This window comes from Acomys minous (genome assembly GCF_964271855.1).
Source record: "Acomys minous genome assembly, chromosome: 17".
NCBI lineage: Eukaryota > Metazoa > Chordata > Mammalia > Rodentia > Muridae > Acomys > Acomys minous.
Window position 1 is genome coordinate 16,166,215 of NC_140500.1, and position 25,941 is coordinate 16,192,155.

Genomic DNA, 25,941 nt, shown 5'->3' on the forward strand with positions numbered 1-25,941 from the left:
CTAGCACCAGAAATCAACTTTTCTGTTCCATAAACTTTCCAGGTTGTTTTGTTTTTAGAATAAAACCTCTTTGAACCTCTTTGGTTTGAACATAAACCAAGACCATAAAACTGGCTTCTTTTCTCCAATAAATCTGATTTTTTCATTTTTAAATATATTTTAATAATGTTTTCATATTACATCTCAATTTTTATTCCATCCCTTGTATCCTCCCATTCCTCCCTCCCTCCCATTTCCCCCTTACTCCCCTCCCCTATGACTGTGACTGAGGGGGACCTCCTCCCCCTGGATATGCTCATAGCTTAACAAGTCTCTTCTTAGTAGCCTGCTATCAGATTTAGCCTGCTATCCTTTCCCTGGTGGCACTCAAAGGAAGGATAGCAAGCTAAATCTGAATTCTTAAAGGAACATCAATGACTCTCTGCTGCCAACTCAGGGTCATGTCATCTCTTAACATCATGGATTAAGGTTTCATGTTTCCTTGTGCACTTACTCTTTTTTTCAGTCTCTGATAAATTTTCACTCCTCTCTAAATAAAAAATATTAGGAGGATCAGATTTCAGCTTTAGAGGCTAATCAATTAATGTAATCTCACTGGCGACCGCATACATTTTCTGTGTTGTAAAAACAGAAAAATAGGTGCTCTAAAGCTAAATATCTTAACTAATCAGAATGAAAACTCTGTGGATACTGATTGGGCAAATGTCTTTTGGTTGACATTGGGTCCACAGTTAAATTCAAACAATTTAATGTTGTCTTACAAGGGGACCAGCACTCATCTTGATTTCCTGTCAAGGCTATATTGTCTTTTATTCTAAGGGAGGAGACAGAGGTTGAAAGTTATACAAAGAACAAAAGGAAATGGCTGATTCTCCAGTCTTGGATGCTGCTGTGCCTCAGTCTCAGTATCTCATCCTTTTATGTGATCTGGTGAATGATCGGCTTCACCTCAGTGACTGTCTTAGGAAACAACAATACATTTCTACTAGTTTCCATGTACAAAGAATCCATTATCCAAAGCTTAACAAATATTCACATTTAATACTACATAGCTTAGTGTGGAAGCACTTTGAAATGATTTCTTATCAGCTACAATAAAGTTTGAGCTCAATGCATGATTAATGTTGAATAAAAAAATTTCTGTATCAGTGAAGTAACAAAAAAATGGAGATTTAGATCCTAAATAAGTGTATAATTACAAATGAGTATGTGTAGACATTTTCTGCCATTTACGGGAAAGAAATACTCTTCTTATATATAATGTATTCAAGGAATAATTTTCTACAAAAAGTTATTAGATTATGATAGTTTGTAGAAGAGTTTTGGTGCTATGCTTCTACAGTCTTTAAAATATCATGTATTTAGGAACTCTCCAATACTGAGACTCATGTTGCTTTCTACATATCTTAGAATGTTCTGAATAACTATTACCCAAAATTAAAATTGTCAACTAAAATATGTAAAGAAAGAAAGACTAGCAAACCAGTGCAAATCAACATGCCTTTATTTACATTACAGCATCTGATTCCAGCTTTTTTTTCATTGTCGGTAGCCATAGACACACAGGATCTGGATGCAACTCAGTGGAACTGTGACAGAAAACAATACTTCCAAAATTACAACTCCAATCACCTACATTGGTAAATCTTGATGTTTTCCAGTTTGTTGCTGTTTGGGGAGTTTTCGAAGGATGTTATAAATTTCTAAAAGAGCATCCAAATTGAACGCATTAATAAATATTCTTCAGTGACTACAGAAATCAGGACATCCCTTTATGAACAATGAGTATTTTCATAGGTGTCATGTATTCAGTTACTATCATTGTGGAATTCATAATTGGGAATTTTGCAAATGGATTCATAGCAGTGGTGAACATCAGAGACTGGGTCAAGAGAAGAAAGATCTCTTTAGTGGATAAGATTCTCACTGCACTGGCCATCTCCAGGATAGATCTGCTGTGCTCGACCTTCATAATTGTACTAGTATCTTCACTGTATCCAGATCTAAAAATGGTCATGAGAATTACAAGGATACAGAATAACACCTGGATTGTTGCAAATCATTTCAGCATCTGGCTTTCCACATGTCTCAGCATCCTTTATTTTCTCAAGATATCCAATTTTTCTAACCCTATTTTTCTCATGCTAAAGTGGAGATTTAAAAAGGTGGTTTCAGTGACATTACTGATGTCTCTGGTCTTCCTGTTTGTAAATATTTTAGTGATGAACATACATATTGATATCTGGAGTGATGAATCCAAAAGAAACGTCTCTCACAGTTACAGATTAAAGAATTACACACAATTTTATAGATTTGCTTTGTTAATCAACACAATGTTCACACTCATCCCCTTCACTGTGTCCCTGGTGGCTTTTCTCCTGCTCATCTTCTCCCTGTGCAGACACCTGAAGAATATGCAGCACAATTACAAAGGCTCCAGAGACCACAGCACAGTGGCCCACATAAACGCCCTGCAAATGGTGGTCACCTTCCTCCTCTTCTACACAGCTTTCTTTCTGTCTCTTGCCTTGCAACTTGGGGCTTCTGACTTTCGAGAGAAAAACAACTTGTTTTTTGCCACTATTATTATCAGTTTTCCTTCAATCCATTCATGTGTCCTGATTCTAAGAAACAGTAAGCTGAGGCATGCCTCTCTTTTGGTACTGTGGTGGCTGAAATGCAGGTTAAAAGATGTACAGACTTTGGTTCCCTGATAAAATGGTATTTCCAATAATGAAGAAGAAGATTATTTAGTTAAAACATTCTTGTTTACTAACAATGTATATTTTCAAGTTTACCTATCCCATGTTACTTTGTTTATTAGTTATGTTTAGTTTCAATGCTCTACTTTGAGTCTCAGAAAGTATTTTAGGCTTTTAGGCAGCAGTGAAAATATTAGATGTGAAAAGAGTTTGGGGGTACTTGATTAACTGAATTTTGCATTATGATATGTCCAAATGACTGTGTGGATCAGATACAGAGAGTGGGATATGATAGTTTAAATAAGAAATGTCCCCCATAGGCTCAGGTAGTTGAACTAGTGGCCTGGGTCAATAAGATGTGGGGGATGGGGCGTGGGCTCACTGAAGGGGTACATCACAAGCACAGCTTCAGGTCACTGCCAGTTTACTTTCTTTGCTTCATGATTGCAGCAGATTTGATTTTGTTTTTGTTTTTGTTTTCTATTCCCTCTGCCAGCTATTTTGTCTCCTCCATCATTACTCTTTTTCCATAATATGATCATAATGTTTTATTACAGTAAGAATGTAGATAATACAAACCCTTGTATAATAATGCCATTATCACAAGTACAAAACTATCCTAAATACCATCATAAATACATATGATCACATACATATGTAGTGCTATGCTTTATCAATAAGTTCAAAAAGATTTTTCTGGTAATCATAATAATGTCAGATCAGAAACAAAGGGACTGGATTGAATGGCTACTAAAGGAGGTTGAGCTAACTTAGCTCCGGGCTTATAATGCCAACTCTCCTCTATCATGAAGTCATTTGTCAAACTGGCCTCTGTCAGTCCCTTGGCCTTGAAGGAAGTTTATCATAGATGTGTCTATTTCTAAGATCTACAGTTCACAAATGGACACACACAAAATTCAGGTGACAAGATTCTCATATTCCTTCTGGAATATAGCTCAAGTAATATTCTTTTTTTTCTCCTTTATTAATTTATTCTTGTTACATCTCAATGGTTATCCCATCCCTTGTATCCTCCCATTCTTCCCTTATTCCCCTCCCCTATGACTGTTCCTGAGGGGGACCTCCTCCCCCTGTATATGCTCATAGGATATCGAGTCTCTTTTTGGTAACCTATATTTTATTAAGAATACAGGGTAGGATCTTAAATGTTATCCTTCCCTGAAGATGTTAAATAGGATTTTATACCCATATTCTCCATTGAATGGCATTGGTAGGTACATTGCACACACATTGACATTTATAGGAATATCTGACTTCATAGTCTTAGTTGGACATGTTTTAAGTTTGGTAGGCACATTAATTAGGTATCAAACATTATAGATAAAAAAGAGACTATTTACTCTATGCACCAAAATTACAGTCTATGCAATGTTTTTCTGTCACCAACTGTGACTAAGAATGTCTTTTTAGTGTTTTCTGAATTTTTTTGAGTGTGCCCAATATTGAAAGTTGTTACTCTCACTTTCTAGTGGATCCTCATGTCCTGCTGTATCCTGGAGCAGTCATGTGAAAATTAGCATTACTCATGTATGAGAAAGCAGATGGATTAAAGGCATAGACACTTGGGATTAATGTTGGGGATGCACCTCAGTAGAGAAGCACTTGACTACCACACATAAGACCACAGTTTTAATCCCCAAGGCTGGGAAATATAAAGGTTCTTATCTCGGGCACTGCTTGTAAGAAATGTTCACTTTATTTATTTCAGAGCTTTTGCTTCTCATTAAAATGTATTCAAATGGTACAATGAACAGATGATAACTACATACTTTTTTTCAATGAATGATACAACATTTTGTGAGAGTATGGAAAAGTATAATATAAATTTGACTGAGAAATTTAAAAGCATTTATTTTTGAAAATATGCTTGAAGAAAGAATTCTTCAACTCTAATACAATTCAGAATAATATCATACTGTAGATTTAACTACATAAAATACTGAGAATCTCACCAAGCCACACTGGCTAATTATCATATTGGACAAGTAACTATTTGAAATTATTTCATGAACTCATTTAGTTTTATAGGTATTTCAATTCTACAGCATAATAAATATTAAGAATAGATAAATATAAAAAGGTCTGTAATTGATTGCATGTGAGTCATCAATGGATAAACAATAGTACAAAATATCAAAACAACAATTTCAAAGTATTGATTTTTTAGAAATATTATTTATTTCTTATAAATTTTATTTCATATAATTATCCATTAAACTAAAATTAGATTACACCATGTTCCCTAAAATAAAACAGAAAAATATATTGTACCTGGAAATGTAAATTGTATAGTTCTAATAATCATGAAATTATTTTATAATAGTGGATGATGAAACTATGAATAGACAGTCACTAACTCAAATGCAGCAGTCTCATGATTCCAAAGAACTGGCAAAAATAATTTTAAACTGAGCTCAGTATTTAATAAAATATCCTTATTACCACTGGTTTTTTTTTGAGTCCTAACTTCTTTATTTATAAAATGGATAATGATTGTGTTACCCGTTTCACAAGAAAGTTTTGATGGTTAAATGAACTAATAATGTAAACAGGCCCTTGAACATTGCTTTACATAAAAATTGGTTTTAAGAATATTTTATGTGTATTAGGATGTGTTTGTGTGTGCTCATGTGCACTATGTGTGTGCAAAGGGGGAAAAAAACCACATTGAAACACAAATGGAGTAAGCAGATGTCAAGGAGCCACCATATGGGTACAGGATTTCAAACCCAGGTTGTCTGCTAGGGCAGCAACTGTTCCTATCCACTGAGTCATCTTCCTAGGCACAAATTTGATTGTTTTTATTTTTACTTTGATATCATTTTCCCCTAGGTGATATGTCTTGTTTGGCCTCAATGGAAGAGGCTGCATTTAGTCCTGGTCCTGCCATGACCTGATATGTTGGTATTTTTTGGGGGGGGGTCCATTTCTGAGGAGAAGGGGAGGGAGAAATGAGGCAGGAAGCATGGAGGAGAGACCAGGAGTGTGTGTGTGTGTGTGTGGCAGGGAAGGAGTCTGAGATCAGAATATAAAACAAATAAATTAATTAATTAATGAGAAAAAGAAAGTAAAATCTTACTGAGAGAGGAGGCTCAGGAGGTCTCAACCCTAAACATAGAACTACAGGCAGCTAAGGAATGCTGACAGCAGTAGAAATAATCCTCCCCAGGGAAGAGCACAACAGTTCATTATTCAATACCAAATGGTTAGCACTGAAAACATACATACACACAACATTATACAGGTTGAACAGGTTACACTAAGAAATTACATGTATATAGATACACATATAACAATAAAAAATATAATCAGACTTATTCCATAATTCTATGGGTTGAAGAATATTCTTTTAAAAATATTTTATATCTGTATTCTTTTTTATAAAAGAATTTTTACATATGCATTTATATTATTACACATATATACAATAAACTACCTATAGCAAAAAAGCAGGAAACAATCATATATATATGTATATATATGTATATATGTATATATGTATATGCACACATATATATACAGACACACACACACACACACACACACACACACACACACACACACACACACACATTCATAGTGTTTTGGCTATTTGTATTTGGCAGCCTTAAAGAAAATATCTTTTCTGTCTTGATGAGTCTAAAATTCTGAATGTAAATCAATATCTACCATATTTCATCATTATCAGCTTAAAACATCTGTCTAGACCTAAAAATATCTTAACTCCTAAACAACTAAGGTTAATTGCAAAACTAAACTATCTGGTCTTCAACCTCATCAGAGACTTGAGAAGGAATAAAATTGATTACCTGAGTATACAGGGACTGTAGGTTAGCAGCTTTCCAAGTGAGAAGATGACAGAGACAGTTTGCTGCCTAAGAAATCACCTAAAATTCTCTACAACATTGAAGCATTATCTTCAACCTTCTGGCCCAATATATCTGTCAGATATATTTGTGAGGCGGGAAATATTGAGGACTTGCTTACCCTGTCTTAGAAGAGTTCAGCCATCAACTCTGCCTGCGTCCAAGCTTGCCCATTTTTAATCAGAATTCTGTTTGTTGGAGAAATGAGGACATTTTGCCCAGTGCCTTGTTTACCACATTTGAAGCCATCTCCAAAAGGAGGTTCTTTGATGCTCATTAACTTCCTTGAGGCTGACTGAGTGCTACTAGGAGTTAACCTGTCTCATTGTAAATCTATTTTTGAAATAATAAAAACATTTTGTGTGTCTCTGAGGTTTTTGAAGACCTTATCTAACTGTTTTACCTTATCTTTCTAAAAACAATATCTATCATATCTATCTGTTACACCTAGGATGTATATCCTTGTGATAAAAATAAACCAGTAATTGATATGAACATGATTTGATGAACTAACAGTTAACTTATATAGCTTACTTATCCTAAACATTCTGCAATACCACTTTCAAAGTATTAGAAGTAAAAGTTGCATTATAATTGAATTGTATGGGTACAATACCACATATTAGAGTAGAAATATATATAATTTGTATAAAGAATAAGCTTAAATTTGAGTTCTATACCACTTTATCTAAAATCAAACTTGTCTTGCATCTATGTACAAAATTCTATACCAGTGAATTCAAAATAACCTTGTGAGTAACAATTAAGGCATTAAGTTGTGGAGTAGATTCATTAATCTACTTTTTGTCCTATCATCCCTTAATTTTTCTATATTCCCTCTTCTTTATTTTCAACTCCTATCTCAAATCTAAGAATGAAAGATAAAAGAAAGGAGAGAAATCTCTGAAACCAGTCTTGTTTTCTTTCTAAATAGGACCAATAATAACTTATAACCAACTTCCATTGAAAATAAGCATCTATTACTTATTACTGCTGGTTTATAAGTCTATATGATACTCTACATTTTAAAATTTTTATTTATTTATTAATTAATTCATATTACATCTCAATTGTTATCCCATCCCTTCTATCGTCCCATTCCTCCCTCCTTCCCACTTTCACCCTATTCCCCTCCCCTATGACTGTGACTGAGGGGGACCTCCTCGCCCTGTATAAGATCAAAGGGTATAAAGTCTCTTTTTGGTAGCCTGTTATCTTCTCCTGAGTGCCACCGGGCCTCCCCATCAAGGGAACGTGGTCAAATATGGGGCACCAGAGTTTATGTGAAAGTCAGTCCCTACTCTTCACTCATCTATGGAGAATGTCCTGTCCATTGGCTACATCTGGGTAGGGGTTCAATGTTTACTGCACGTATTGTCCTTGGTTGGTGCCATAGTTTGTGCAGAACCCCTGGGCCCAGATCTGCCTATCATAATGTTCTACTTATAGGTTTCTAGGACCCTCTGGATCCTTCTATTTCCCCATTCTCCCATACTTCGCTCACCTAGAGTCCCAAAAGGATATCCTCACATCTATCCCACTTTCTTGGTATGTGAAGACTTTCATGGGACATGTCCCTAGGGCTAGTGTCTAGTTATAAGTGGGTACTCTACATTTCTTTTCTAAAGTTTTATCTGTATATTCTATATTATATTTATATGGTTTCTGTAACATATTTTTGTTACAGTTTCTTATGGATACAAAAATATATAATATAATAACTCAGACTATCAGTGGTTAAAAAATTATATAATTTTGATATATCTATGATTTTGTAGATTATAGTCATGTCCTTTTTAGGATATGCATATTAAGAAGTAACCTTCTAAACAACTTGCTAAATTATTAATAGTTTTATGTAGTGCCTGTTTTAAACAAACCGTAAAATTCATGCAATCAATGTCAAAGAATATTTAAAATATGAAAAGGGCTAATACAGAAAAAAATTAAGTGTAATTTTATCTAAAATATGCCACACAATCTCTACTGTTTTAGAAATATAAAGTTGCCATATAATTACACCTGCATTTCAGCCGCAATAGCAGAGAAAGGGATGCCTGTCTCAGTTTCATATCTCCCAGAATCAGGATACACGAATGAAATGAAGGAAAAGCGATATATACAACCTCAAAAAATAAAATGAAAAGACTTTTATCCAGTAACTCATAATTCCAAAATTGGACCAACAGACACAGGATAAAAATCGTGAATAGCAGGATAAAGGCGGTCACCGATTGCAAGGCTTTGATGTGGGCCGTGGTGCCAGTATCTCTGCATCCTTGGACATGCTGCTGCATCTTCTTGTGATGTGTCCACAGGGAGAAAATGAGTAGGTGAAAAGCAGACAGGGTCACAGCAAAAGGGACAGACAGGAAAATAACGTGAAGGCCTAACACGTATCTGTGGCACTTGGAATGGTAATAAGAACGTAAGCTGTAGGTTGTGTTTCTTTCATATTTGTCTATACACACATCAATTTCTAGGTTGAACAGTAAAATATTTAAAAACAAGAGGACCAAAGACCCCACCATTGTCACTGAAATTGATTTTTTAAGTCTCCACTTTAAATAAAGGAAAAGAGAGTTAGAAAAATTGGATATCTTGAGAAAATAAAAGAGACTGAGGCATGTAGCAAGCCAGATGCTGAAATGGTTGGCTATAACCCATGCATTACTAAGGCCTTTTATCATACTTAAAGACTTTGTTGAATCTGGATATAGGGAAGAGATTAGTAAACTCATGAACAATAACCAGAGCAGAAAAATTCTGGAGGTTGCCAAAGCCGTGAAGATTTGATTAACTAATGAGATCTTTTTTCTCTTAACCCAGTCAATAGAGTTTACCAGTGCCATGAATCCATTTCCTAAATTTCCAATTATTAATTCCATGATTAAAATGATTAAAAGTATATTCTCAAAGATAACATATATTGTCTTCAAAAAGTGTTCCATTTTTTACATCAGTTATGAAGATTTGCTAATACATTAATTTGAAATGCTAATTTTTAAAATGTTTTGAAGATTTTTGAGAATTTCAGAGTTGACTCTCATAACATACTTACTATTAATTCTGCTACACACATTAACAGAAGTACAAACATGGAGGTTTGCTAATGATGGAGTCTGAAGTTCTTTCCATAAAAATGTGTTTCCTCACAGAGTTCAAGCAGGTCAGACCAGAACGGCTTTGCTCACACACAGCTCCTGTAGTATTTTCTAGTCAATGATAAAGGAAAGGTTGGAAACACAGATGCTCATGTGAAAATAAACACATTATTTTCATATCTAAATGTTTACCTCAATCTACATATTTTATATGATTATTTGAGTTCTGTGCAAGGTACTTTAAGAAATTCCCAAGGATGTAAAAGCTGACAAAATGTAAACCTATATGAATCTTTCTCAGCTATAAGACTTTAAAAAAATCTATTCCTTTCTCTCTAGATATTTTTTCTTTTTCCATCATCATCATCATCATCATCATCATCATCATCATTATTATTTATTCACATTACATACCTACTGTAATCTCCTAGCTCATCTTTTTAGACACTTCAAAACTGTCCATTCGGCCATATGATGTCCATATTTATCACATTCTGTTCTGTGTAATAGTGTCATGATGATCTTTAATCTTCAAATATTAAGTAATAAAATAGTATTTCCTTATTTTCCCAAATGCATAGATAGATCTGTACAAATGCTCACCCCTAAGTACATGCTTATTGAGATTTAAGTAGCTTTTAATTTTTTAATGATATATCCACATAGGTCAATATCATATTGTATATTTAGATCATGCTTAGTATTGTACAAGCTGGTCATGCCATGCTTATGATACACTTTTCATTTTTACTGATGCATTAGGTTCACTCTATCCATGCATATAAGGTGGGAGACTCTTCTCGTGCTATGACCAGAAAATGGGGAGTACCAGCTCATGCACTCAGCAAGACACCTCCTCACTTCCAGCCTCTGCTTTGACTGGGAGAGCTGATTGTTCCATTAGCAAAAACCACAATCAGACTGTATCAACCTCCCCTCAAACTGCCTCCAGTATCTACTTTGTAAGCATGATTGACAGTCACCAAAGTAGAAGAGGAATATCTGGGAGAAATGAATGGTGAGGATTATTATCCAGCCATGATTCAGTAGATAGAGAGCAGTACAGGACATAAAGAAACGCAGGAATGGTTGCCAAATACAGTGCAGATGGTAGAGAGCAGCATGTAGTGGTTTGCTGTCAACAACTTAGAGCATTTTTAAACCCTGAAGGAATACTGAGCAAAGAAAGGCAACATTCATTTTAAGACTCATAATTATCATTTGGTCATAAGGTATATGGGAGAAGGCAGAAACAGGCCGGTGCGAGACAGATGAGGGAAAGCGTCTAAGCATGGAAAATTACACATACCTTCAGTATAGAAGCAGGAAGTTCCCTGTGCCCTGTCTCCTTCCAGGTAGATAAATGAGCTCAGGCATGCGGAGAAGCAAATAGAACCAGGCTCTGGGGGCAGGGCTGTGTGCAGTATGTGCTGATCGTGAGGCTTTCATGGTCCTGTAGAAAAGAGTCAGACCTGGAGTCCCAAGCAAGGAGTAAACTCACCTGGAAGCAGATCTTCTGGATAACTTTCATTCTGAATTGGAATCATTATAAATTCAGCCTGACCGACAGCTTCTGGTTAGAGTCTCTCTAGACAAGGAGAGAATCGCATGCAGCAATGGTCTCACATTTGATCTGCAAAAAGAAATTAAAAGCTGGCCTTAACTTTTCCAAACCTAGAAAACTGTGCATTGGAAAGGACACATTTTACTGTTTGTCAACCATCCGTCAATAAACCAGTACATTCTTTAAAAATAAGTGCCTCAGAAATGAGAGGCACCCTTAGCCATTACAAAGTCAATGTTATGTGCCTCTTTCATCTCAAATATATTACATTTTATTTTAATTTTCATTTATGAGTGCTCTATGCACAGGGATTATACCAAAATCAAGTATTCACAAAGAGGTTTAATCAACAACAATCTTATTTATTCATCTATGCTAAAGTAAGTATGCCTACAGTGATAGTTTCAGGAATATATTTCATTAATATTTATTTAGAGATATTTGAAGACTCGCTGACAACATGAGCTGTTGACAGTGGGCTTAGGCCAACTGAGCCACCTGGAAAGAATACCCACCAACTTGTTGAGCTTCCTGCAAGTTATACAATGCATTCCAGGTTTCTACCTCTCATGAACTGTCACCAATGCTGGGCTGAGCTTTGGGTGAGGTAGCTCTTTTTTTGAGTCATTTAAGTCTTATAAATAATTTCTCATCTATATTCCCATTAGTAATCCCAACAAAACTCCTTGGTTTACCAAGTTGGAATTTAATACTTTGTCACCAAAATTTTACTAGCTGACATGATACACCCCAAAACTATGCATATATTTGCAAAGCGCATCAGCACAATGCATGCCAGTACGCTCCTTTTGTATCCTAGTAAATGAGACTTTAGCCTCCACTGAAACATCATCCTTGAAAGCTGAGGAGAGCGAAACATGAAATTCATGAATAGGTGCTGATGTGGCCTTTTTTTTTAATAAATAATAACTCACTAGATATGGGTGAGTATATGTTTGTTCACATCCTCTCAGTAATAAAGTCACATAAAAGGATTTAAATCCAATCTAAAAGTAGTTGGTTACACACAAGAGTATATGGGCAACATACTATGGATTTGATAGGCTTAAGGAAAAATGATGGCACCAAGTTAAATAGGTTTCAAAAGGAGTGCATCTGAGAGGACTTAGTAGAAAGGGATAAATAAGATCAAATTGTTTTATGAAATTCCCAAAAAATTCATAGAATAATTTTAAAGCATGGGTTCTTCATTATAGTGGGTCACTCAGGCAATGCTCAGATTACCATGATCCTTCTGAAAATTTAAATTTTTCTCTTGTGGCCTATGTATTGAACTTCAAATTTTTACCAGCTGTCATGATTAATCTAAAAAAAATTATACTTTGATGGGCAAAAATGCAGCAGCACAATGCAAACAGTATGCTTCTTTCAGCTTCCACTGAAACATCAACTGTTAAAGACACAGAGAGTGAAGCCGGAACTTCATGAATACATGTTTATGTGGTCTCTTTTAGGAATAATAAACAACCATTGAAATCATGCTTTCTTACAGTGTTGTCTGTTTCTGTTTGCTGTTAGTCAAGGAATTAAGGAAAATAAGTTTAACACATGTCTAGTAGACAAATGATAGAATATGAGGTGAGAAAGAGGATCCTAGTGTCACCAGGGTGACTGGCAATACTTCGCCAAACAAGAATCTGCATGCGTTCTATCCCACTGTTCCTTAGCTTCTGTTTGACAGAAACCAGAGACATAGTTCCATACACAATGGTGAAAAAGACCTGAAAATCAGCCTCTGAAAGATGTGGATTTTTTTCCTCTCAGTGGTGTAGTAGAGGATATGCAATGAATGTGCCTCTTGGCTTTGCGTAAGCCACCTCCCTGAGTATTAGCTTTACTTAGTTCACTTTTTTGTTTGCTTGTTAATGCTTTTTTTATTAATTTTTAAATTTTTACATATGTTTATATTATTATACATATATACAATAAACTACCTACAGCAAGAAAAACCATGAAATAATCAGGAATTATATAAATGTTACATTCTTAATGTTTTGGCTATTTGTATTTGGCAGCCTTGAAGAAAACATCTTTCCTATCTTGGTGAGTCTAAAATTCTGAAATAAATCAATATATACCGTATTTCATCATTATCAGCTTAAAACATCTTTCTAGACCCAAAAATGTCTTAAGGCCTAAACAACTAAGCTTAATTATAAAACTAAACTATCTGGTCTTCAACCCCATCAGAGACTTGAGAAGGAATAAAATTGATTTACCTGAGAATGCCGGGAGTGCAGGTTAGTAGCTTTATATATGAGAAGATGACAGAGACAGTTTGCTACCGAGCAGTCACCCAAAACTCTCTATAGTATTGGAGCATGATTTTCAGCCTTCTGGCCCAATATATCTGACAGACATATTTGTGAGGCAGGAACTATTGAGGACTTGCTTACCATGTCATGGCAGAGTTTGGCTGTTGACTCTGCCTGCATCCAAGCTGGCCCTTCTTTAGGCAAAATTCTGTCTGTGGTAGAAATGAAGATGTTTTGCCCTGTGGCTTGTTTGTCACTTTTGAAGCCATTTCCATAAGGAGGTCTTTGATTTTCATCATCCTCTTTGAGGTAGGCTGGATGTTGTCAGGAATTAACCTGTCTCATTGTCAATGAATTAAAAAAAAAATTAAATGCCATATTCTGTATGTCTCTGAGGTTTTTGAAGACCTTGTATATTTCACGTTATCTTTCACTTCTAAAAAGATAACAGAGCAAATATGTAGGGATTTCCCTTCAGATTGTGCTTGTTTTAGGTGCTTCATGTAGGCTGAACGGTGTGCACTCATCAGCCACTGTGAAGAGAAATGGGATATATGTCAAGACATAGCCTTCCTGACCAACACACAGTGAAGATCTGAAGCCTGCTAATACCAAAGTGAGCTTGAAAATGGGTTAGTCTCCATTCCGTGCCCTCAGTAATCCCAATGAGATTGTGACCTTGTGAAAGATTAGAGGCAGTTGTATTTAGTTAAGATGTACCTCTGTCTTATCCCCAAAAGCAACCAAGTTGTGAGAGTGTATTGTTTTAAAGCTATAAATAATAAATACATTAAAAGGGAGACCTCATATGTGTGCTTATCAGTAAACCTCCAATAATAGATACAAAAAAAATAGTAGACACAAACCAAAAGTTTTCCTTATAGGAACTTTATGTAAGTAATCTGGATATGGTCTCAGCAACTTTTACAAGACTCTCTAATGTATTTAAATGTGAGTAGCATGATTAGTATGAAAAAAATATAGGTAAACCAATCCGATGCCATTAGCTGAATCCCACAGTCTTGAGGGAAAACTTGTATATGTATTTTATCCTAAACAAGTCAGGACAAAATTTGGGCAGCTGACTTAGAAGAAAGCCACCTCCGTAATTTCCATAACCTCAGGACAGGTAGGGAAAATATCTCCTGTTGCTGTTAATTTAATGGTAATTATTACGGTGGTATTATCTAACCCAAATTTATATTCAATAAAGACACAGACACCTGATGTATTTTAGAATAGCCTATTTTCACCTGGGGCAAGGCAGATATTACCTCCCAAGATATTTTCATTTATATCCCAGCTTCTATCCCACACCATCTGCTTCTAATAATTTTATTAGACTTATCTTCCATCCACAGTCTCAAAACGCACACTAAAGTTGTTTATTTGGGCCATTTCTTTCATGTGTGCCTTCAGAGTTCCTCCTTTGGGCTCACATGGCTCTTTTCTATTGTATGGTGGTTCTCCTCCTCCTTCATTCTCTGACCATCTGCTTCTCCCTCCCAAGATTCTCTCTGCCCAAAGCACATGAAGCTTTATTCTGCTCCTTCCTTCTCTTTGCCCAAGTATAGCCCTTTAATTCAGTCATTCAGGGTGGCAAGGTTCAGGGCAGCAACTAGGTCTTGGGAGACAGTAATTAGAATAAAAACATAGCATTGGAGCAACCTCTAGCAATATCTGTTTAGCTGTCCAAAATCATAGCTCAATTAGTAGTACTTAGAATGGTGTGACTTGGTCGATTTACTCAGTTCTCAGAAAATTACTCTTACCTTCTAGTTAAAATTAAAAACAGAAAAAAAGCACTGGGCAGTGGTGGCACATGTCTTTATTCACAGTGCTTGGGAGGCAGAAACAGAGGTAGAGGTAGGTGGATCTCTGAGTTCAAGGACAGCCTGGTCTACAGAATGAGTTCTAGGACAGCCAAGGCTACATAGAGAAACCTTGTCTCGAAAAACCAAAACCAAAACCAAAACAAACAAAAACCCACAAAAACAAAACCAAAAATCTTCCATATAACAAAGAAATTATTCCTCTTCTGTTAGGCATATTTTTGCATGGAAAATCAATTGAAATCATAGTGGGGTTTCACTAATAGCCAGAAATACAGTCACCTTGTGCAGTTTCTGTGAGTAAGGTTTTCTTCCTCTGAGAGCAGCGAGAGCTGGCAAAGTAAAGGGTCCTTGAATCAGCTCTGTTTCTCTATATTCTATATTTCTCCCCAAGATTGTGACTCAGAGGTCTAAAATCAGATGTGACAAGAATTCAAGTTCCTAAAAGAAATGCTCAACATCTTTAGTCATCAGAGAAATGCAAATCAAAACGACTCTGAGATTCCATCTTATACCCATCAGAATAGCTAAGATAGAGCTTACATCCTCACATGCTGGTGAGGATGTGAAGAAAGAGGAACACTCCTTCATTGCTGGTGGGAATGCAAATTAGTACAACCACTTTGGAAATCTATCTAGTGGTATCTCAGAAAAATGGGAAAAGGGCTCCCTCAAGACCCAACTATTCCACTCCTTGGACTATACCCAGAAGAAGCTCCAGCACACAACAGGGACATATGCTCTACTATGTTCACAGCAGCCTTATTCTTAATAGCCAGGACATGGAAACAGCCTAAGTGTCCCTCAGAAGAAGAATGGATAAAGAAATTGTGGTACATTTACACTATGGAATACTACTCAGCTATTAAAAACAAGGAATTTCTGAAATGTGTGGACAAATGGATTGAACTAGAAATGATCATAATGAGTGAGTTAACCTGGAAGCAGAAAGAGTCAAATGGTATATACTCACTTATATCTGGACACTAGCCCAAGGGGCATGTCCCATGAAAGTCTTCACTTATCAGGAAAGTAAGACAGAGGGGAGGACATCCTATCGGGACATTAGATGTGAGAAGTTATGAGACAATGGGGAAATAGAAGGATCCAGAGGGTTCTAGAAACCTACAAGAAGAACATTATGACAGGCGGATGTGGTCCCAGGGGTCCTGCTCAAACTATGATACCAGCCAAGGAATATACATGCAGTAAACATCAAACTCCGACCCAGATCTAGCCAAGGTCAGGACATTCTCCACAGTTGAGTGGAGAGTGGGGACTGACTCTCACACGAACTCTGGTGCCCCGTATTTGACCATGTCCCCTGGATGAGGAGGCCTGGTGGCACTCAGAGGAAGGATAGCAGGCTACCAAGAAGAGACTTGATAGCTTATGAGCATATACAGATGAGGAGGCCCGCCTCAGTCACAGTCATAGGGGAGGGGAGTAGGGGGAAAGCATGAGGGAGGGAGGAACAGGAGGATACAAGGAATGGGATAACTATTGAGATGTAAAATGAACGAATTAATAATATAAATAAAATAAAATAAAATAAAATAAAAAGAACTCAAGTTCCCCAATCTAACACCGATTCTACCCATTTAAGTTCCATGACATGGAGATAATATTATGACAAAATAAAGGATTTAACTTGTTCTTACTTGCAAATTACTTGTTGCAGATTCTTCATTCTGGCAAATGAAACATGATTCTGATGCTATCAGAAATGCTGTTACCTTTAGAGGCAGAATACAGTTAAGGAAAAGAAGAGTTCATAAACAGAAATGAAAAACTAAGGAGAACAAAAATTGATCATTTCAAATAATTTTTTTCAAAAGTAAAAGTTGAGGGACTTTTTCTCTTAAAATCGTATTTATTAAAACTGGTTAGTTAGGTGGATTTCTGATTCTCTCTCTCTCTCTCTCTCTCTCTCTCTCCCTCCCTCCCTCTCCCTCTCCCTCTCCCTCTCTCTCTCCTAGTCTGCCATTTCTTTGCTCCTGCCTCTTCTATCTGCTTTCATGCTCATTTTAACAACTCTTTTTGGGTGTCATGATGTGGAATTACAGCATGGGTAACTCCTTTTTGCTTTGTTGAGACTAGTGTAAGAATTCAGTCTAAACCTTGTGCAAATTAGCAGCCTCTATCGTGTGTTGCTGCTGTCTCCTTCAGGTGGAAATAGCCCCTCTTGAAGAGAGGATAAAAGCTCATAGTCCCAGGAAACAGATAGATATGACTCTATAGACAAATAATGTAAAATAGTTAGATAAGGTCTTCAAAAACCTGAGTCCTACAGAATATGGCATTTCAAGATGTTTTTATTGTTTTAAGGATTATTTGATAATAAGACAGGTAAACTCTGACAACACCCAGCCTTCCTCAAAGATGATGAATATCAAAGAACCTCTTTACAGAGATGGCTTCAAATGTCCTCATTTTGACCACTGACAGAATTCTGCCTAAAAACAGGCAAGCCTGGATGCAGGCAGAGTCAACTGTCAGTCTCTGCCAAGACAGAGTAAGGATGTTCTCAACAGTTCCTGCCTCACAAATATGTCTGTCAGATATATATTGGACCAGAAGGCTAAAGATGATGCTCAGTGTTATAGAGTTTTGGGTGACTGTTCAGGTAGCAAACTGTCTCTGTCTTTTTTTTTTTTTTTTTCAAATTGGAAGCTGCTGACGTGCACTTACTATTTACTTAGGTAATTAATTTTATTCCTTCTCAAGTCTCTGATGGGGTTGAAGACCAAATAGGTTAGTTTCACAATTACGCATAGTTGTTTGGGGGTTAAGATTTTTCTAGGTCTAGCCAGGTGTGGTGGCGCACGCCTTTAATCCCAGCACTCGGGAGGCAGAGGCAGGCAGATCGCTGTGAGTTCGAGGCCAGCCTGGTCTACAAAGAGAGTCCAGGACAGCTAAAGCTACACAGAGAAACCCTGTCTTGAAAAACAAACAAACAAACAAACAAACAAGATTTTTCTAGGTCTAAATAGATGTTTTAAGTTGGCAGAGATGAGATTTGATAGATATCTATTTACATTCAAATTTTAGATTCACCAAGATAGGAAAATGTTTTCTTCAAGGTTGCCAAATAAAAAAACCAAAATACTATGAATGTGACATTAATATAATTCCTGGTTCTTCTTGCTCTATGTAGTTTAATATATATATATGTAAAATTACAAAAATAAATATTATTAAAAAGAAAGAATTTACAGGGAAGCTCCTGGAATGAAGGAGCCTCAATTCTTCTATCCCAGGATTTTTTTATTTAATTAATTTATTCAGATTACATCTCAATTGTTTTCCCCTCACATGTATCTTTCCATTCCTTCCTTCCTCCCTCCAGCTTTTACCTTATTTCCCTCCCCTTGGTCTGTGACCAAAGAAGACCTCCTCTCCCACCATACAGTCACAGGTCATCAAGTCTGCTTATCCCTTCTCTGAGTGCCACCAGGCCTCTCCACCAAGGGGAAGTGGTCAAATATGGGGCACCGGACAACCACTGGAAAAGGAGACTTCTTTACTTCTGAGCTACCTGCAAGTCATGCATCTTTCTTTCTCAGGTCTTGACCAGAGCTGGGATAGGCTCCTCATGGATGGAGCTATGTTGAAACACCCATGTCCCTGTAAATAATCCTTTACCAGTCCTCTCTTAATTAGCCAAAATAAACTCATTGCTTCACTAAGCCAGATGTGTGGGTAAAATCATTTCTTCGGTCTGGCATCAGTGTTTTATTAGGCTGACTGTCTCTCCTGGGATATCACATAAGATCCTTTTATAAATGTTACTTACTGATACTATACTAATTATGAAAGTAAATGTTCAAGGCAGGTGGATTACACTCCACCCACTTATGTGAAATGTCAAGTTATCAAGTTCAGAAATGAAAAAATTAGTTTGGGGACAAAAAGAAACTATTATTTTACAAATTCCTGTTCCATTTCGAAGATATTGATTTTATCTTTAATAATTGGTGTGGTATGTTCATGTGAACACAGCTACCTAAATCTATTATTCTTTGCCAGTCATAATTCTTCTCTTAATTGTCTCATTATCCCTCCATCATAGTCACACCATAGACTAGAGTGTAGAAATTATCACCACCAGTCAATGCAACATGAAAAAGTAACTGCTATAAAGAAGAAAGTACAAAATACAAGAAAGATTGTGCAATTTATCTAATTTATACTAACTTTCATATGGCTCTAACAGAACCCATCTCTGCCAGAGTTATTGTCTATAAGTTCTAGATCAAATGTGAAAATGCTTTACATAAAAGCTTGCTATAGTTGATAGGGAATCTAAGTAGAGGATTTCCAGTGTTTTTTAGAAGGCAAAGCAGAGAATGCAATAGGGAATAGAGTCTCTGATCCTGTTCTCAGTTCCTTCAGGCCAGGAAGTTTGCAGGTGTCAGCAAATAGCCATTGCATAACTTATAAAAGTAAGAACTATATAGACTTATAGCCTTATAGCTCGATTAACTGATCTTGGCAACTATATTTTAACATTTCATTTTACCTGATGTTGTCAAGCATGGTTTATTTGCTCTTTAGCGTTAGTGTAAGGTCTTAAGTGAGGGTGTATAAATTAATTTAAGATAATATCTCACAGAAATTATGACTCTGTATATGATTTTTTTTTTGGTTTGTGTTAAGGCAGGGTCTGTCTAAGTAGCCTTGGTTGGCACAGGAGTCATTGACTAGCTAACCTGGCCTTGAACGTGTAGTTACCCCTCATCTCTGTTTGTATTGGGATACAGGCATGTGCTATCACATCCAACAGGAATTGAAGACATTTCAAAATTCTTATTTGGTTTACTTGAGCAAATACGCTTACATTGTATATTTTATGTGGAAACACATTTGAGCAAACACATTTACATTTGTGTGTTTTGTGTATATTTTACTATTGGTCTATTAATAGTAAGTCAGTATAAGAAGCCTTTGAAATTTAGGTTAACTCTACCAATTCTTATAAATGAAAACATGCCATCCAAGAAGAAACTACATATTTAAAGCAAATACATTAAATCTTCTTAGTCTATTGGGAAAATAATTATTGGATGAATTTGTAATATTGATTCTTATTAATCTTAAAGTAAAGTCATAATAGTTACATAAAAACTGAGTATTTATATATGAAGCCTTAACTCCACAGTAACAAACACGTGCTCTTTTGAGAAATATTTGGAAAACTGTTAGCACTGGAACTGGAGCGTTGGTTTAGTGGTTAAGAGCACTTGTTACATATCAAAGAATGCAATGTTAAAATATAATTGCCAATATTAGTTAATTGTGCTATAAGACTATTTACAGTTCTTATTTTTATATGTTATAAATCCCAATCTTGATTGTTAGCATTCACATGGAGGCTCCCACCTCCTCAGGTACCAGTTATACATAGGGTAAATAGTAAATTATGCATTAAAACCACTAACACACATAAAATAATATTTTAGAAGAAATATTTTAAAAACTATTAACTATTTGAATGCAATTATATTTAAATATTAATTACACCCAAGATATAATTATATTGAAAAAAGTTATAATGGGCCAAATGGATTAAAGTACGACTAATGGCTATTTAAACCTACTTAATAGACCTGAAAATAGTCATCAATTTAGGAGACTACAGGACAATGATTATTCTATCTATGAGAGATATTTGAAAGATGGGCACATGTGTAAGCATATGCATTCATAGCGTACACATTGTCCTTTCAACTTTTAAAGAAAATAGTATGCATAGGTGTTTTCATCAGTTATCATACTTTTTTTGAGGTGTTATGCTTCCTCATGTCCCATGCAAAAGTCTTAACAATTGGATTAGGAAGTTTTGGGATTCTTTTACCCACATATCTGGCAATTAACAATAAATACAGATTGGTGATAATTCTATATATAACCAACACAGAGCAAATGACTTACAAACTCATTGCATATTCTGTGTACTGAGTTTTAAGTTTTTAATAGCAAATCAGTCACATGTAAAAATAAAAACGATGAGGGTCATGAGCAGGAGGAAGTTCTTTTAAACTATAAACCTGTATGTTTGTTTATTTGCATGCTTGCAAATAAGGTCAGACATTTTGTTCTAGCATCAGCTCTGGAATACACCAGTTCTTAGTAGGGTGTATGAATAAAAATCCACTTTAACTGGTTTAGTGAACTTTCTTGTTTCTATAAAAAACAACATCCATCTCATCCATCTGAACAATGGCCATGGAATTTAAACAAAGCACGCTCTTCACTGAACATAGATGAAGACACAGATATGTGTGTTTGTGAGATCACAACCAGGGACAGAAGAATTACATTCTGTTTTTCTTCTTTTAAAAAACTATTTGTTCAGACATGATGAGTTTTTTTCTAAGCATTGCAGCCGTCATCCTACTGGCAGAAATTGCTCTTGGAAGCTTTGCCAATGTTCTCATTGTTCTGGTGAACTGTACTGACTGCATCAAGGGAAGAAAAACCTGCTTAGCTGATCGAATTCTCACTGCTCTTGCCATCTTTAGGGTTGCCTTCCTTTGGGTAATATTAAGTCATTTGTGCTTAATTATGTTTAATACAGATTTATCTTTACAAGTAAATTTTAGTGCTTGTGTTGTCTGGGCAGTAACCAGCCATTTTAATACCTGGCTGGCAACTATACTCAGCATATTTTATTTGTTGAAGATAGGCAATTTCTCTAATCTTATTTTTCTTCGCCTAAAGAGAAAAATTAACAGTGTCGTTGTAGTTGCGCTTGTGGGGAGCTTGGTGCTTTTCTTTCCTAATCTTAAGATAGTCACCATATGTGAGGAAATTCAAATGAATGGGCACAAAGGCAACTTGACTGCAATGACCAAACTGACTTATGTCAACAACCTTATAGCTATGACGATATTCACTCTAGACAATGCCCTTCCCTTCAGCACATCCCTGATCTGTTTTCTCTTGCTAATCTACTCTCTGTGCAGACACCTTAGGACAATGAAGCTTTACGGAAAAGAATCCGAAGATCTCAGTGGTTTGGCACACATTAAGGCTTTGCGCGCTGTGATCTCCTTCCTGTTGTTATTTTCCATGTTCATTCTGTCTCTTTTCATATCAGTTTACAATTCTGCAAAGTCTCCGGATGATATAGTCCACCTGGTTTGCCAGGTTCTTGGAACCTTGTATCCCTCAAGCCATTCCTACATCCTGATATGGGGAAACAGGAGGATCAAAGAGGCCACTGTGATGGCAATGATACAGGTGAGGGAGAGGCTTCGGCCAAAGGCACAGAAACCTTAAAGTCCTTCAGCCAATATCTGAGTTGTGATTAGACTAGTAGCAGAGTCGGTAGCATTTTATGTTTCCTATGGCTTTTGAAAATGGACTATGTGTTAATTGTTTCTACAGAAATTTCTAAAAACTTTTATCTAAGATTACTGAATTGGAGATTACTTGTGTTTGTAGACATGTGCAAAATATACAATACCATTCACTTAATGTTATTGTTGCAAAACCAATGCTATAATTTAAAAAATAATAACATTTTTCATAATTAGGAAGCCAGGCACAACTAACATGAATGGTTATTTATCCCCTACATAATAATAAGTTTGAGATTTATTTTTATGTATTATGTTAAGATGTTAGCTTGTTTCAAGAAACCATTGTTGTTTCCATTGTTTTGGGTTTTTGGGGTTTTTTTTTTTGTATCAAATGTATGTTTTCTCATGTTATTCAATGCTGGTCAATCCTAAATATGTGTATGTACAAGCAAAACTAAATGGACTCAGTATTTTTTTGTGTGTGTGTGTGTGTGTGTGTGTGAGACTAAAGTTACAAAAAGGTCTTGAATTCATGAGAGAGTTGTAGGAGGAGTAAGAAAAGAAGAAGAAGGGTGAAATTGATATAAATACTGTACACATGCATAAAATTATTAAAAACAATGAAAACTTTAAATGTAGAACCATATTTATTATCCAGGGACACTTGATGTAAATGCTGCAAATTTAAGTTCATTTTATTAGGAAAACACCTAACAGTATTTTATCAATGAAAAATTAAAAGTTATTAAGCATTGTAAATGTATTTGTTAATGCAGTTTTTTTTTTTTTTTGCTTTTTTGTTTTTTGTTTTTTGTTTTTTGTTTTTTTTTTCAAGACAAGGTTTCTCTGTGTAGCCTTGGCTGTCCTGGACTCACTCTGTAGACAAGGCTGGTCTTGAACTCACAGAGATATCTCTGCCTCATGGAGTACTGGGATTAAAGGTGTGAGCCATCGTGCCTGGCTCTGTAAATTAATTTTATGACAGTTTTTCACTGAAACTGCCTTAACACTCTGAAGAAGTTATAAAAAAAAACATCATTAGTATTCATAAGATATATTATACTCCCTCTTATTCTTGGCTCTTATCCTGAAACCCACTAGATCATTTCTATCTAGTAGACCATACTGAATATGAAAGTAGAGAGCGGGAATATGAGGGAGAAAAATCTAAGCATATAGAAGATGAGTAGATGGAGAAGCAGAGGGCTAAGAGAAATGTGTAAGGAAAATTCAGCATATATATATATATATATATATTTTCAGCAGTGAATCACCACCTCTTTTGGATGATATCAAGTAAATTCAAAATTAAATTTACTGAATATTTGTTTAAGGTAGATTCTAATTGTTCAGGAATTCATTTTCCTGAATATTCCTGTTTATTCTAAGAATAAACAGAATTGATATTAGAAACATGCACACAATGTATCGATGCACACACTGACTTATAATAAGTTTAGCATATTATTACCATATGAAGTGCAGATGTGTTTCAGATCGAGCACCCAGTGTGGTGAGTTTTGAAATACTGAACTTGTGGCTTGATGTCAGTGCTGATGAACCTTTCCACACACAACAAGGAAACCATTTATTGTACTTTTGGGAACTGTAAATACCAGTATTGAAGTTGAAATGAGATTTTAAAATCTTTCAGGATTTTCCCAATCCACACCTGGTTTCTAAACTGACAGTTGTTTCTTCAGGTTCATTATTTTAAAAATCATTTGAAATTTATTATATAAAATGTAAAATACACACTATGACAAAGATAAATACATATTTAGTTTTTTAAATACATGGATCTCTCTGCAGCTATGAAAATGAATTAAGTTATACACGGTACATCGGCAATAATCAGAGATTTTGCAGGGATCCTGTAGTCTCTTATTTGAATGTGGAGATGAGTGATATTATATTGATATAATCATTGAAGAAACTTCAGTTGCAAGAAGTAAATACACAAACCTATCCAACAGCTAAATTATATGTAACTCCACTAGATTTGACATTGAATAATTTTAGTACTGCTATCTAGAAGCTCACAAAAAAGATACATAGCTGATTATATTTATCACTCATCTCCTTCAACAGAATTTTTCTGTTTTCATATAGCATATACTGTCAAGAGAGTCTTGCATATCCCTCAGTACTTGAGATGTTTCTCCAAATAAGGCCCATGGCGAGAAACGTTTCAGCGAGTTGCTTTGCATATTAATAATTAACCTAAACACAAACATTTTTGAAGATCTGCCCTCATCTCTATAAATTGCTGAGACTCTGTCTTAGGAAACCCCTTGTCTTTCCTTCCTTTCCGCTCTGACTTTTCCAGGGCCATGATGAGTAACGCAGAAACAGGAAGTGTGTGGGATACCATACCTAGATAAGGAGCTAAACACTGCGGGAGAAGTAGCTTCTTCTAGGTCTGAACCCTCTTGATTCTCTAATGCAGAGAGGTCATCTCTGAAGTATATACACCCAAACAACAAGAAATAGACACAGCGCATTGTGTTTATATATTTGTGCGTACAGATACATACATATGTACATGTGTATATGTAACAATAACAATCAAAGAAAAAGAGGCTTTAGAATTGAAAGTCATGGAAGGGTTTGAATAGAGAATACCTAGGAAGTGCTGGAGGAAGAATATGAAAGGGAGAAATAATGTAATTGTATTTCAATGAAAGGTATTTGTATATAAAAATCTTACTCTGACCTAGATGATTTGTGTCTGAGATATGCGTTATATAAGTATTGTCTTCAGTTATGTTCCAGCCCTTGCATGCTCCCATATCTTATCCAAGAATATAAGGAGCTGAGCTGCGGAAGAGAATAATGGATTGACACACAAATGAGAATCTCGTAATTTTATCCTCGTCTTCTTCTGCTGAGAATAATAAAGAAGCCTGTTACAATTATTGTGTACCTAGCATTATTTTATTATTTTGATGAATTTATTGTGTGACTATGACACCAAACATCCTGTAATTCATCACAGCAATCATGATAACCATGCCTGGCAAGTGCTTTATGCCAATGAATACTAGTTAAGAAGCTCCCTAAGACAGTCTCTTTATAAGTGTTACTGGTCTAAGCATGGTCTCAATAAGTGTTTACAAAAGTGAAATCCTGACTTAACAAAGAAATGAAAAAATAGAATGGGTTTAATAACTTTGTGTATAGGCCTCTGTATGCATATAAATATATCTCAGTACAAAGTAAAATGGTAAGTAAATATTATATTCAGTGTCTATTTCTAGAAGCATTGA

The 25,941-nt window shown here is 35.6% G+C and overlaps 1 protein-coding gene across 1 annotated transcript; it reads left to right on the forward strand.

Annotated features, from left to right (window-relative positions):
• Window positions 1-1,781: 1,781 nt before the first annotated feature.
• On the forward strand, window positions 1,782-22,649 carry LOC311587800 (taste receptor type 2 member 136-like; the record flags this gene model as incomplete). Its single annotated transcript, XM_084764999.1, has 2 exons — window positions 1,782-2,634; window positions 21,715-22,649. 2 exons carry the CDS (start codon window positions 1,782-1,784, stop codon window positions 22,647-22,649), a joined length of 1,788 nt encoding a protein of 595 aa, XP_084621125.1.
• Window positions 22,650-25,941: the final 3,292 nt, after the last annotated feature.